This window comes from Stegastes partitus, unplaced genomic scaffold (genome assembly GCF_000690725.1).
Source record: "Stegastes partitus isolate 25-593 unplaced genomic scaffold, Stegastes_partitus-1.0.2 Scaffold36, whole genome shotgun sequence".
NCBI classification, from domain to species: domain Eukaryota; kingdom Metazoa; phylum Chordata; class Actinopteri; family Pomacentridae; genus Stegastes; species Stegastes partitus.
In genome coordinates, this window is record NW_007577767.1 from 1,123,850 (window position 1) to 1,139,057 (window position 15,208).

Below are 15,208 nucleotides of genomic sequence, written 5' to 3' on the forward strand. Positions count from 1 at the left end.
TTCACCTTAAGAGTATAAAATGTGGTCATGTCAAGATACTGAAAAGGCCACATAAGCCAATACATGCATACAAGGCGTTTCTTAAGTTGATAGCGCATGTTTAAAGTAGCTTGTTTTTGCCTATGCTGTACTAGCTTAGCACTGAACCACGCAGCAGTCTCGACATATGATGAACAGCCCCGCGGGTGGAAGTGAAAAACTAAATTCCTGTAAGATTACGAGCTGACCCACATGTGTGAAACCACAGCGGAACAGAGCAAGAATTAGCTTGTGTGTATGTAATACAAACTGTACTATGTAGTAAAGCGACAATCATTCTGCACAGTACTGTTTAATGGAGGTGAGTTTGATTAGTTTTCAGTGCAAGTCTTCTTGAGGCGCTGAAATGTCTCACCAAGAGGATGTCTCTCACTACTTTGTTTGAGCAGGGACAAAGACTTACAGTGTGTTGAGGTTCTTTAATCGTCTGAAGGACCCTGGTTGTAAATCCTTGATTTTGTTGAACCTCAGGTCTCTGTAAAACAGAAGGGGATATATTCATATTCAGAAAAGCATGTCATTCAGTATAATTTAGAAAAAACTGCACATAAATGATATGTAGCTATGCTTGGAAGACCTCTTCATGTGTAGAAATACACATCTGCATGTACTAAAGTTCACAGCACAGCACACATTACTCATCTCACAAGAATGTCTTTGTTAAGCTTTAATCATGAGGGCAGATTTCAATAACATTTGCCCCAAAGATAACAAGCACAAGGTTAGTTGCAATAGTCAGCAGGTTTCAGTGTCTTTCTCCTTTAACATCACAATTTGAAGAGGCTGTGTAATGATAACAACATAGCTGGACATGACACTAATCATACTTGGTTTTAAAACAAATATATTAGCATGCCATCCGTATGACAACATAAAGACTCTAATAGTACCATTAGCCATGTGAAGGTGAAACCATTCTTAACCTTATGGAGCATTACCAGCCCTGAATGGCCAATTACACAAGATGTTAGCGTCACTTTTTAGATAAGATGGTATGTTTCTGGAACTTGGGCTCAAAGTCATCTGTTCTTCAACTAAGCTGGTTGCTAAATGTGTTTTTACAGAATCAGTTCTATAAGTGAAACCAACCATTAATATGTGTGGAAATGTCAGAACATCAAAGAGTAGCTGCTTTTAGAAAACTGGATATATCAGGCCCTCTTACGTTCCTAAAATCATTCACACTCTTTAATAATTTATGATATTTTCTGGTCCTTTAAGCCACAATAACCATGGCAGACAAATTGTCCATTATTTGACCTGGAATGGCATCCTGAGAGTAAAGAGCCTATTGAAAAATCCTCCTGCCAAAGAGGTGCAGAGCAGTTGAGTGGAACCACACAGCAGATTTATCACTGAACTAAGGAAAGAGAGAACTACATTAGTCTTTCTCCTCTAGAAAGCTCAACTCCCCCGGAAAGAGCTCAGGCTGTCCACCAGCATTCTTGTCAGCCAAAGATCTTACAAAGTAAATAATCTATGACTGGGTCAGACAGACATAACGTACTTCACTGATTATGCAAATCTGTCTAGACATGAGTGTGATGAGAGCTTTGAGATTATTTTGTTTTTCATCCCGGAGAAAAACAACTCTTGTTCATTTTTCTGTTAAAATTATGTTTGACAACTTTATATGGTATTAAATCTATTACAAGCATACAGATTTAATTTAGATGCAATGTTGTTCCATTAGCTCATTATTTATCTTTTCTATTGCCTCTCATGAATAATTAGAAAAGACATCATAGTGCTATGCATTCCTGATTTTTTGTTTTCCTATATTTCTGAGAAAAAGGGAGGCAAATAAGAAAAAAACATCAACAGATTTCATGGCCAGTGAGATGTTTATGGGTCATTCCCTCTGTAACAGCCCTCGCATATGGATCTAATCACAGCAAGTCCAGCTCTTTCATATGCTGACTTCCTTTCATATAGTCTGTAAGCTAGTGCAAGAATGTACTTGAGGAACTGTTCTGTAACAGATACTCTTCATGAGGAGCATCCTTATACTTGTTTCTGCAACCATCTTCATTATGTGACGATTATTTGGAATAATGCAATACCAGATATAAGTACAATAACTAGTATGAAACTAGTACTGATTAGGCCTGGGCAATGAAACCATAGCGATATGTACTGGCAACATGTACTGGGCCAACTTGGCGTTGGTGTGCACAGAAAGGCTGGTGCAGAGTCCCGTCCGGTAAGACCTGGTCCAGGCCAGCCACTCTGAACCTTAACCTCAACACAGTGTAAAGGCTTTACCCCAGTCACCCTCCATACGTCTCCAGGTTTTACTTGTTACCCACTGTTGTGCTAACATTAAAACTATTACCCATGCAGCTTTAGAAATAGGCTAAAGTGGGTACATTAAAAATCAACATTTCTCTCCTGGTCTTCATTAAAAACAGGTCATTGAAATGATCAACAATTGTTGACATTTTGAGAAAGATTTTCAGCTGTATCACCCAGCCCTAATACCACTGAATTTCATAATTCTAAATCATTTTAAATCAACAAAACGAATGTAGTTGAAAATAAAGTCTTAAAAAAAAAAGCTGCTGTATGTGTGGTATGCTGACACACACACAGACTACTCATGCTTTAGGCAGCACTAAACTCACAATATGAGCTACTACTACACTGAATTATTGCGGAGAATTGCTGCAAGAGATGCAGCTATCACAATTCCCAAACAATAACATTTTAGAATGTGAACATTTCGATGACATAATATTAATATAAAACTGACAACTGAAACACTCTCAGGCTTGAATTCTGTGTACAGATCCGGATGCCTGTCTTCGAGCTGCTTAGATAAGTCTGAGGTGTTTCCTCCTTTTGTTCTAAATACTCTGTGACCCTGCTCGTATGCTGGATTTTCACTGTCCAGATCATCCAACTCAAACACTGAATACCTTCATACACTACTTGATGTGTTTTTTCCCTGCTCGTTGCAGCAGACCTGTTGCTGCACCTGCACTGGCTACTGCCATTCCACATGTTGCTGGTATTGTTCAGTGTCTCCACTGCCTACACAATTAAGTATTGTCACATTCTCAAACTGTGGTATTAACTTTGTACTGTTGTATTGGTTCTTGTGACATCCCACTTTCAAATAACTGTATCATCGCTGATCACAATTTTAAATGAATCAGCAGTTTTTGAACCATGATGAGTTTTGACCAAACCATAAAACCTCACTATCAGCAAGTTTAAACAATAGCTTGTGGCATCAACAAGTATTTGGAGCTAAGAATCAATGTCAAGAAACTGTCAAAGCATATAAATAAAGAGAGGGGTGAGGGTATTCCATGGAAAGAACAGGTATGGCACCCGTAGGAAAACATCTGTCTCCAGGCAACAGGTGGAGGGTGCAAAGCGCACCGTCTGGACATGCTGAGGCACGGACTGTCCTGCCTACAGCCTCCAGCTCTAAGGGATGAGAACAAAGAGGAGGAAGGCAGCAGGCAAGCAGGGTTATGTGCTGATTAAGGCAGCACCCATTTGAGGTGCATACATGAAAGTAATGGTTTTGATTTCTTCTGAAGATTGTCCTCTGCAGATGTCTTATAATGGACTACTGGAAGGTAGTTTAAAAAACAAACAAACTCATACTGTCACACGTATTAGGACCTTACACCCTACCACATGCACTATTGACTACTGTGACTGAATGTGAGGTTGTTGTGAGCTGGGCTGGACTTAATGTGTCCTGACTTGTGGTTATGTTATTTTGGGTCCGTATGTCTCACCCTCGTGGCTGAGATGACTGTGTCTTTGTAGAGAAGGCTAAGTGAGGTCAAGCAGAGTGTTGTCTGTGGCAGCAGGGTGTGTTTAAAGCATCAGCTGTCGGGTGAAGGAAAGAAGAGGCTCAAGTGACAAGAATGTCCTAGAAGTATTGAAGTTGATGACATCAGTCTCTATGTATCCCACCAGTGCTCTGAAAATTACAGTATGTGAGACTGAAAACTGACTTCTGATCACAGAAGGGCAGCACTATTGTGGTGCGTTTTTCAGAGTCTGTGAATCTGTTAAAAACTGTGCCAAAACCTGACACTGCCCACCCATCACAACAACAAACACATCAGGTTATTTTATGACACCAGTTCAACAAATCATATGATTTTGCAAGCATGAAAGCAAAAATCATCAAATGCTTAAATACAATTAAGCGTGAAAGACTTAGTACAGTTTTGCATTGGCACATCAAAGCACGTCTCTAAAGCTGCTTTGTGATGGTTTAGCTAAAAGACAAACAAGAGAAAAGCAGCTAAGGAAAATGAGTCAGTCCACAGAGGGGGAAAAAAATCACAGGAAGAAGTACTGATTGAGGACATTTAGTAAACAAAGCATTTGTAAACCTTTCTTCAGCAAACAGTTAATTGAGTGACTAGAGACCTCTGCAATGTTGTCACAAAAAATTTACACAGATTGCTGAGCATTTTATGATGGTTCCTGGACTTATTAAATGAGTCTGTTAACTCCCATTGATGTGTTTTGATGTCACTGTGCCAGAAGGAACTATAAAACAGCATGGCTAATAACCCTGCCGAGGGGCTGACAGACTCTTACAGGGTTTACCTAAACAAAAGGTCTGAAAATGAACGGCTAACGCGAAGCAGTGAGGGAACCATGGGGCATCAACAACAACAGCAGTTATTACTGTAAGCAAACTTCACTTGATTTCTTTTGTATTCACCCTCATAGGATGGTGTAGAGAAAATCTGTTTTTTTTGTTTTTTTTAAAAGGAGTTGGACTCTTAAAAACAGCTTTGGACTGTACTTTCCAAGAAATTAAACACATGATTTTACCATCTAGTTAAACTGTTTGGACAATTGCTTTTATGTTAAACTCAAGCCAAGATAATTAGTATGACCTATTTAGACGAGACAATGCTGACAATCTCCCTGAAGTTCTTTGGGCACACTGTGTATGAAAACTATGGGTCCAGTGCACTGAGGCCATTTAGGGACAGAGCAACTGTGGCTTCACAAAACAGACTTACCACACTTACTGGTCAGTGTGTAACTATAAACATTTGACATGCCAGCAGTTCTACTCTGGGTTGAACAAACACTTAGAGCCATTACCCAACATGTGAAATAATCAATTGTTCTCAAGATAGATTCTGAGGTATACACAAGAGAGTGCACAATGGCAGGACAGACATCATAGAGCAAGTATGCAGCATCAGTTGCCAAAAGCCTCCATTACATGCTCAACTGTCAAGGTTATGTTTTAAATCTACTAAAGGAAATTTAGTGGAAAGCCCCACTAATTGATGGTCTTAGCAACAATCTGCTGTCAGATCATTAAGTGATGACAAACAACTTTATGCCCCCTTAGACAGGCACAGAGCGATCTGAAATACACTCACACCATTTCTAAATGTCTATAAAAGTGTGGTGGTGTTTAGGATGCTGGGCTGTTCCAGGTTCTAGATGACTGGCCACACTTCCACATATGAAATTACCCACCGTGGTGGACAACAATTTAACACATTGTTGATTTCAAAATCAATATTAGTATTCGGTATTTCTGTACGAGAGACTCACTGTTGTACCAGAATCTTATTCCTGATGTATTACAAAACCTGGTAAATGACTAAATAGTAATATAAACCAGAAGCAACGGCCATGGTTCCGTTTAGCACTATGAGGACGCCCCTGTTATTTTTTCTGTTGTCATCCACATTTGATTAAAATCCATTGACAGGATTCCACGTGTGTCTGCTTTATTTGACTACTCTCTGCTCTTAATCATTTCAGAGGTTAATTAGGGCACAACAAAACTGATTTGAACTCCATGTTCTCCAAAAATCTAGCAACAAAACAGTAGTAATAACAAGCTGATGGAAAACCTGCAGACTGCAGTGAACCAGTGGCCACTCGCACCGCCACAAGCAGACAGCTCTGCTGTAGCACAGTGAACTGGTCAAGTGGAAGACCTACTTTCAACAACAATGTGTCCACCAAATCCTGCACATAATGGTGTGAATGAGACTAATATGACCAACCTCTACCAAAAACAGAAAACGGAGCCAATTAACATCTAAGGTTCGATGTGTGTAGAGATTGTAGATTCATAGATGAAGACAAAAAATTACCAACAAGTCCTTTGTCTAAAAGTGCTGACTATTTGCACTGTAGCAGGCAAACAGGTGCTGACTATTTTTCTGGTGCTGTGACAGTTTGTAACTAAGCCAACAAATTAGTACTTTGATTTTTAAGGTTTATTATTTCTACGAAATCATTGTATTAAAGCAAAAGTAATGTGTAAGTTGAAGTGCACCTGTTGAACCACAACAAAAAAAATACGTAGCACTGCAACCGATGTACATGTCTGAACGGAATTCACCACACATTACATTTAAACTGATATGTGTATTCGCAAAGCTAACATGAATCATGTGACGCTGAACTGTGCAAATAGACACAATAGCTGCAAGGAGAAATTGCAGAAGAGGTTTCTGTAAATTCTTGTCTGAGCCACGACAACGAGTGAACCTGGCCGCTGCCCAATTCAACCAGCATCTGAGTGCCATGTGTGCACCTCTCCTCTCATTCTCTCCCTTTCTAGTCAGGGGAGTCGTTTAGCTTTGTGACACATGCCCAAGTGGACTTGCCAAGGACTCTCCGGCCTGCATGAGTCATTCCTAGTTAAACAAGAACATTGCTGGCTCCTCACTTGGTTGGGGGAACAGTGAACCGGGATGTCCAAACATGGTTGTGACGGTTCTCTGCAAAACACATCCTGTGTAAAAATGACAAGGATTTGTTTCTTGTCTAGAGACTGCTGGTGTGCATTAAAAGACTCTTAAAATCCTACATGGCATGACGGATTCAGACGGCTAAATACAGCTGAGGACCACTACAATTAAAATGAGTGGAATATGAAATTAATGCAAGGATTGATTTTGCGCACAAAGCTAAGAGCCACTGAGGAGACTGGAGAAAAGTCACGACTACAACAGAAACCTGAAGAAAAACATAGTGTACATAAAGCTCTTCGTGAACAGTCACAGTTACCTTTGACTTGATATAACCCTTCAAGATACTGAACTGTCTTGTAGGATTTCCTCAACCACAGACCCATCTGCTCACACACTGTGCATCTTATCTTCAGCCAGAACTGGCAAGCGATTAGCCAAACAAATTTAAGATACCATATGAAGGATTTTTTTCCCTAGACAGCTCTCTATATTCTCACAACTGACAATAACTCTGTAAGTCAGAGACAATCAATCTCCAGTTACTGTCATCCTGAACTTTTATTTTTCCAGGGTCCTCTGGCTATCATGGCAGTTGATAGACTTCATAATTCTGTCACTCTTGTCGCTTGCACTTACCTCACTTAGACGGGACTACTCATTACACAGAGTTCAGCTCACAGCACTGCTTTCCACCATGCCAACACAACAGTCAATCCCAATCATTACATCACTTTTTTTTTTTTGCATTAACACTCAAAGTATTTTTATGTTTTTCACTCTGTTCACAGTTACGGTCACATACACATACAGAAGTCCATTCTTCAGCTGACTTTACTGGTGGCTGAGCTTCTGTCTCATTTAGGTCAAATTGCAAAGTGCAGCAGATCATTTTTAATACATTTGAATGCACTAAACTTGATTAACTTTTTTGTACAGAATCGCGTACTTTGGGCACCATAGTACAACTCATAAAATCTGAGAGTAACAGAACATAACCACACAGGAACAAGCATATTCTCATTTTTATAAGACACTGTCTCAACTTTGTGTGTTTTAAATAATTATGTGAAGCAGCGGTCCCCCTAAGTCACCACCTTCCCTGCACTGGATGAGCACAGGAAGGGGTCGGTAGAGTTCCTTTTAACAACTATCTTGGGTCCAATCTCCCTGTGCAAATGAGCAAAGCTTTGGGGATTTCTGGCTTTGCATTCCATAATGCTGCAGAGACTGAGTGCCTCACAAAACCTGACTGCAGCAAATTCCGACTAGACTTGCTCTCCCTGACTCACTGACATTGTCACTTAGTCAGTCCAGGCCAGTATTTGGGGACATGGACTAGGCTGATGAGTAAAAGACATAAAGACATTTAAACAGAGAATAGAGACCTGATTAGACGGGGATGACGGGCCTGTAGCCCCATGACACTGACACCAATCTACACTGAATTTCACCAGCACCCACAAACACCAGATTCCACTAATAAGCTGGACGCTGACTCACTTCATTCAATACTGCCATTCACATAGCACACAGCTACTGCATTGAAAGCTAGTCCAACACTAAACAACTGCATCTTTTGAACTTCCTGCAAACTTCTATAACGCTTTTAAAAGACCTCTAGAATTACATACAGTTTAAAAAAGTATACACAGTATACTAAATACTAACACCATACAAGTACAATGCTTGGATCACGGAATGACAAATGACAAAAACAAGTATGCATTAATTAGTACAGCGGTGCAACAAGGCTAAAGGTTTCATCATCACGCTGCACTGAAAGCACCATAAAAATGAGACAAACCTATAGTTAAATACAAATGAGCCATGTGTTCCATATTTGGACCTCTTCACAAAGCATTCAAAGACTTGTCATGTTGATCCCTGTTTGAGGTGCTGAGGCAACACCAGTTAAACCTCCAGTATAGAGTGGATGTTGGCAAAATAGTGTTAATGTAAAAACAACCATTTCTCCAACTTCCATGAGAAGATATCCAGCAGTTTCATCACAGAGAGGGAACATAATTTACTATCTTGCCTCAAACAGAAAGTCCATAGAGAAAACAGCTGAAAAATAAATGTAAGCCTGAAAGAAGAAAAAAAAAAGAAGTCTGGGAGAAAACTCCATGTTTCTTGGACAAAGTGTCATATAGAACAGCTCTTGGCACAAAGCCCATGTGCAGTAGCACTTCTGAACTAAGACTTTATGTTTTCTACTGAAGTTGTTTTGAGTTTTAAGCAAAAACTCATTAAAAATCTCATCAGTTTAGCATGTTTGTTACATGAACGCTGTTTCTCAAATATGTGTGCATAATTTATAATGGTATGTATGTGGATACATATGTGACCTAATGGCCTTTTGTTCTTATTGCTGTTCAGCTAAGCCTAAAAGTGACAGTGATCACAAAAACAGTAATAACAAAGACAAGCAACACCGCTCTACATGCTGTACTTTCCCAAAGTGTTAAATTGAGCCTAGAAAAAATAAATAAAAAAAACCTGATGATTTTGTCCCTAACACTACAGTATTATAAATTCTTCTGAGATGGATGCACACAACGAGATTGGGGACTTACTTGATAAAAAGTTTAATCACTACCTTAATGAAATCCAGTTTGCTGCAAGAATACTGTTAAATAGTAAAAAATAAAAAAAGCTTAAGATTTATTTTGTCAGCAGTGTTTTGTCATCCAGAACAACATAAGTGTACAGATGCTTCACTTTACATCATGTTCTGCTGCCTGTGCACTAAAGGTTTACATACAGGATCATCTCACACTCTTACGATGTTATTTTAATTTCCTACGATGGCATGCTGCCAGCTGGAAGGAGGAATGCAGTCCCCGTACCTATACAGCACACAGCTCCAGGTTAGTGTCTATACAAGAAAAAAAACTGCACCAACGGTTACTTAATCTTTAAAAGCTTCCAGTGTAGAGGCAGAGCTTAAATCCATCCTAAAGGACATGAGTTGCTACATTATCACGTGAAAACCAACCACAGGGTAAAAAAGATCATCACAATTAGAAGCTGGCAGTTTACACATTTCTCCATATAAAGACATGTTTTTATCTAACTTTGACTGCCATGGAATGAGGTATCATTTGATTAGCAACACACCAAAAGCCAAGAGGACATAACTCTAAGGATGTGTTCACAATGCACACCTCATTGTTCAATTCATACGTTGCTTAGATCCAATTCTGTTGTTTGGCTGATCAGATTAATATCATTATTATTTCTTTTAAATGTGGCCAAAATCACATTCCAGTGTGAAATGGTCAGTCTTCAATTGACCCACATGCGCAACAAAACAAAGACAAGATGTCATGTGCGTGCTGACAAAATGTAAACATGGTGTCGAGTGATGTCAGCTTTTACGGATTAATTTATAAGCTGCTGCGAAGGCTAGTGGATTCTTGAAAAGATGATAATGAGGACAAGGAGAATGACAGCCACATTTTTTAATTGCTGCTTTCAGTGGAGCAACAAATGCTACTTCTTTACAGAGTTGTGCATGGATGTGGAGTTAAAACTGGAGCGGTGGGACTGTGGCATTCTAAACTTTAATGAAAAAGATTTTATCACAAATGTCAGGATGTCAGCAGATACTTTTTGCCAGTGCCTTTCCAAAGGACTCTTACTGCAAGACACTAAGTTCAAGCAAAGAGTTGAATGACAAGCTGTACTTTGATATGACTGTTCACACTGAGGTCACACTGCACAAAAATCTGACCTGTATTTGATTTAGGACCACATATGCAATTGGCTCATGATCGAAAAGATCCGATTCCATATGATTTGCGTTGTTCATACTGTTATGGGAAAAACAGATCTGAGCCATATATGAGCAAAGAAAGTCAGGCCGGTTTTGCCTGCAGTCTGGACATAGCCTCCGACAGTCTTCACAAGCGTTGCTTAGGTGAGCTCAAGTCTGGTGAAGAGGAGTGTTCCTGGTACAGACAACCAGTCCTGTGTTCAACATTTTATACAGCAGAATGAAGGAAGGCCAGATAGGAGCTGCATTCACGTCCTGACATGACAACTGAGCATGGGGAGTGGGGGGGGGGTGGTAAGCGACAAGTGGTTGCAGCTTCAAAGCTCACCAGCATTAAAGCTTCTGGGAAACCACAACATGCTCTCCTGCTCTGATCAGCCCCTTAACAGATTTAGACACCACAGAAGACTTATACAATCCTTTCATTGGTGTGGTAAAGGGTGGACTTTCATCCTTCCTTTGGGGGTATCTGGGCAGGGTGTACCATGGGCTCCCTCCAAGCCAGTGGGCTGACCACAGATGTTAGAGGACAAGGCGAATTCTGAGTCTGCTGCTGTTGGTATCTGCTGGCTGAGTTGCCTCTTTGTCCCCCTGCTTACAGGCTGAATGCAGCTATTTATAGGTCCATGTATTATTGACTGAAATGAGCAATAAGATGTCGGTGGCCAATTAAAGACGAGGGGTGCCACATACTTGTGCGACTGGACAGATATGGAGCTTTGTGCTCTCTGAAAAGCTGTGACGAGCTACATCAAAAAGGAAACTGTCTAGCTGGGTGACTGTCGGAGAGTGCTCAGGACAACCGGTACACTTTCACAAGTGCTTGTCAAGTAGGAAGAATTTCCTTCCTTTCATCTCTGAAGGAAAGAAAAACATGGAGTTTAACCTGTGCAACAAAATCCATCCAACACAACGATCGCTTTTCCCACCACAGAGAAGGCAGCAGAATAAAGTGTTATGTCTCTATCACAATGTGCTATAAAGATCCATTTGAAAACAACAAGTCTAACCTTGAACAAAGTACTTCCTTGGAAATAAAGTACACATACATGATGAAACACAGTTAAAAAAATGCTAGACAAGACTGTGATAAAATAATAAAACCAACTTAATCAATAAACCTTTGGCTTGCACTATATTTGCAGATGTTTCATCTGCATGCAGGAAATGTGAACACATGCTGTGGTGGCTCACACCAGCCGTCCCATGCAGGGACCTCTGTCTGCTCAAGAGCCCCACATTGCTTGTGGCTCACTTCACCAGCTGTGTGACCCTAAAAACCCTGTTCATTAACCTCTACAGCCCACAGCTGAACTCACTGGCAGGTGTCATAACTTTCTGAAAACTTCCAGAGACGTTTTAATAACCTCTGCTCTACCACAGGATGATTCCCACAAGCCTTTGTCTCAATCTGTAACTTACATCAGTGATTGGAAATCCCAGAAGTTTGTTTTAACGCTTTGCCTAATTGATCAACGCAAACAATATCGAGCAGCATAACTTTAGGACAAGTTTGAAGTGCACAGGCCTCGTCTGCAAGCTATAAGCATTCATTCCAGTCCCGTCCAGAGTGCCTATGTGGGCTGGTTCCCGTTAGATTGGAGGAAAAAGCTACTTACAGAATGGTAGTCTGAGGAGAAACTGCTGGCACGGTTTCCAGGTTTAGATGCATACATCTCACAGTGGTTCGGAAACATAAACAGCGACTCGGACAACAAAGTACAAACTGCGGTCCGTTAGCAAGCAATAACAAAGCCACCGCGAGAAGACACGGAGAAAGGAGCTGGCCTGCCCGCATCGCCATTGCTAGCAGTGAGCCGAGCAGAGCACAGACCGCCAGCTGCCCGCTCACACACTGAGGAGAGGAGAGAGAGAGAGAGAGGAGCGGTGGGGCAGCGCTACAGGCTCCAGCCCGGAGCACGGAGGCTCTCCATGGCGCTCACTGAGCCCGAGTCTGGATCGCTTTAAGTCGACGGAAAGCAGAGACGCTCCTCCGACGATCCGCTTCCAGCAAATAATCATCAGAAACAAACTAATTTCAAAACTTGGTACAGCGCCCCCCCAACCTCCCTCCCTGCTTCACAAAGCACAACAAACAAACATTACACTGACTACATGGCGCCACATATGCAGTTTATCATAACCCAGCATTGTAATAATGTCATTATTTATTTATTTTTAAAATGGAGATAATTAAAGTTTTCCCTTTAGCCCCATTTGTGACCAGAGCAGGCGCTGTGCCAAAACCTGATTGTCTCCTTATAATCATGTCCCTGCATATTTGACCTGCTCTGTCCCCCAGATTACAACAGAATGTGGTTTAATTTGATTATAAATACATGCATAAATAAATATTGCCATGAAATACAGTCATCCTCAAATGTATTCATATCCTTCCATTAAAGAAAAGGCAAAATTCACATTAGTCACTGAAATAACTACAAACTGATAAAAAGTGATAAGAAATAAAAATTAAATTAAATTATAAATTATAATTTAGTGATATAAGACATTGCTTTTGAATTATAGTTGAAAAGAATAATAATTTTAAAAAAACTGTCAACTGGACAAATGAGAGCACTTTGTCTGATTAAGAGTTACAGAAAACATTTGATTGCAGTGATTGAAGGTTTGTTTAATAAAATATTAGTTTAAAGGTCCCATCATGCTTGTTTGCTTGTTTTTTTAAATTATTTAAAAAATATTACTGTTGAACTATAATTCAACAGCAATGTCATGATTCTCATAAAATTTTTATTTATTATTATGTTTGTCAATTTCAACTTATTTCAGTGTTTTTTTCCTTCTTTAATGTGAGGGTATGAATACATTTGAGAACGACTGTAAATACTGAAATAAATAAATGTGGCATTAGGAAATAACAGTCCCCCGAAATGAATAAAAGTCCATCTTTGCAAAATAAAAGAAACATTTAATAATAAACTTCCTGTCTCATTCATTTAAGGATGTATTTCGCTGCCATGTTTATATAAAGGACTAATATAACTCAGTGACAGTGAGCGGTGAGTATTTGGATGTTATGACTGTTTGACCCAGACAAAGTATCTGTGTATAAACTGGAAGTGCAGCTTTTACAAGAAGCTGAAGGTGGAAAAATAAAACCCTCATATGAAAGCAAGAAAGAAACAAGTGTTCACTGTCATGGTTTACATCATAGACATCATTATTAATACGCCTGTTTGTTCTTGAATGTGACAAGTTAAAATATCTGCTGTAAAACACTCCATTACAGCAGCAGGGCCAGAAAATGTGATTAGAGGTGTACAGGCAGAGACCCTTACTCACACTGGGATGGCACTATGTCTTGTTTTGTTTTCTTCAGCAAATCACTGTAGCAATAACAGTTATTTCTTTGGTCATTCACTCGTGTCTACGCAGACAAGACTGTCACACAGAAGTGCATGGGGACTCCGATAGAGAATAATGAGCATTTTAATGTAACCCTCAGTTGACTGAAAATCTGCAACAGCTGCTTAAGTTATTGAAATCAAATTACACAAGATAAGAACATGTAAGACTCTCCTGTCAAAAGTCTCCTTGTTCTGCTCAGATCCCCAGATCACACTATGTCCATCCAGCTTTGTGTTTCTTTGTCAGTCAGTCTTGCATTGTCCAGCACTTTTTCCCCCAGATTTCTTCAAAGTATGTTTAATCTCTGCAGTCTTTAAATCCACAGCTAAAACACACCATAACTAATAAAGATATGTACAAACAAATGATTTATTTGCATGTGAAAAGCAGATGCACTTTTTATACTGTCTGAACACTTTTCCTTCACAATAGAACAAAATATTTTAATTGCTACAAAACATGTTTTTCTTAGTCAGAACAAACTGGTTGCATGTGCTTAATTTTGGGTTTGTTGTGCTATTTAAATATGTCTAAATGGGAAAAATGTCAGTGGAGAGAAAGTTGCTCCAGTTCTATGAGCATGTGCGTAGCCCTGTAACAGGCTTCACTGCTGGCTTCACCCCAGGCTACCCTTTGGCTCTGCTCAGTAACCATAAGGCAACATTATATTCTCTGATGTCCTCATTATACACCATTTAAATAACAGAGGTGTAATAATATATAGCTCCATTAACAATTAAAGTGTTTCCTTTCAGCCCCATTTGTGAGCAGCACAGTGAGGTTAACGTCCTCTCAAGCCACACCGAGATGGAAAAATCAAGTCCCTCAGTGAAAGTAAGCAAACCTTTTAAACTTCAGACATTTTAAACAGTCACAGTTGAGGGAAAAGGGGGGCATTACTGATGGTGGACTTCTACACAATTGCGGTCCTGCTTTTGTGCATACTGTCAAAGTTTGATGGGACACCTACTGGATCATTAATACACCTGTACTATCCTGTCTGACCACACAAAGTTAGTAACTAGGCCTACAAATGAACAAGCACAACCTGTTAAATAAATTAATTGTTTTCTTGTGAGTTTTAATTAAGTAAAAAACAAAAAAAACATATAAAAATGTATTCAGCTGAAGTGCTAGTACCTGAACACCAGCCTATCTCAGCACACCTGAGCCCTGCAACTGATAGCTAGCTAAATGAATTGCTGCCATTATTAATATTATTAACTACATTTCAACTTGTTCTGTCTTCAGAGAAGTGTAAATGAAGTTTACAATTTTTTAAAAAAGTGTCAGGGCCCAACTA

The 15,208-nt window shown here is 39.7% G+C and overlaps 1 protein-coding gene across 3 annotated transcripts in view; it reads right to left on the reverse strand.

The window, feature by feature from the left end:
* pxdn (peroxidasin) overlaps positions 1-14,922 on the reverse strand; it is a 54,303-nt gene extending 39,381 nt beyond the window's left edge. For 2 of the 3 annotated variants that reach the window (XM_008302371.1, XM_008302396.1), the window contains exons 1-2: positions 12,153-12,544; positions 443-514 (exon numbers count right to left, since the gene is read on the reverse strand). In XM_008302371.1, coding sequence (XP_008300593.1) covers positions 443-514; positions 12,153-12,337 — 257 coding nt within the window. In that variant the 5' untranslated portion in view covers positions 12,338-12,544. Of the gene's footprint in view, positions 1-442; positions 515-12,152; positions 12,545-14,910 lie in introns of those variants that run through there. The other variant, XM_008302379.1, reaches the window with a different exon arrangement.
* Between the last annotated feature and the right edge of the window lie 286 nt (positions 14,923-15,208).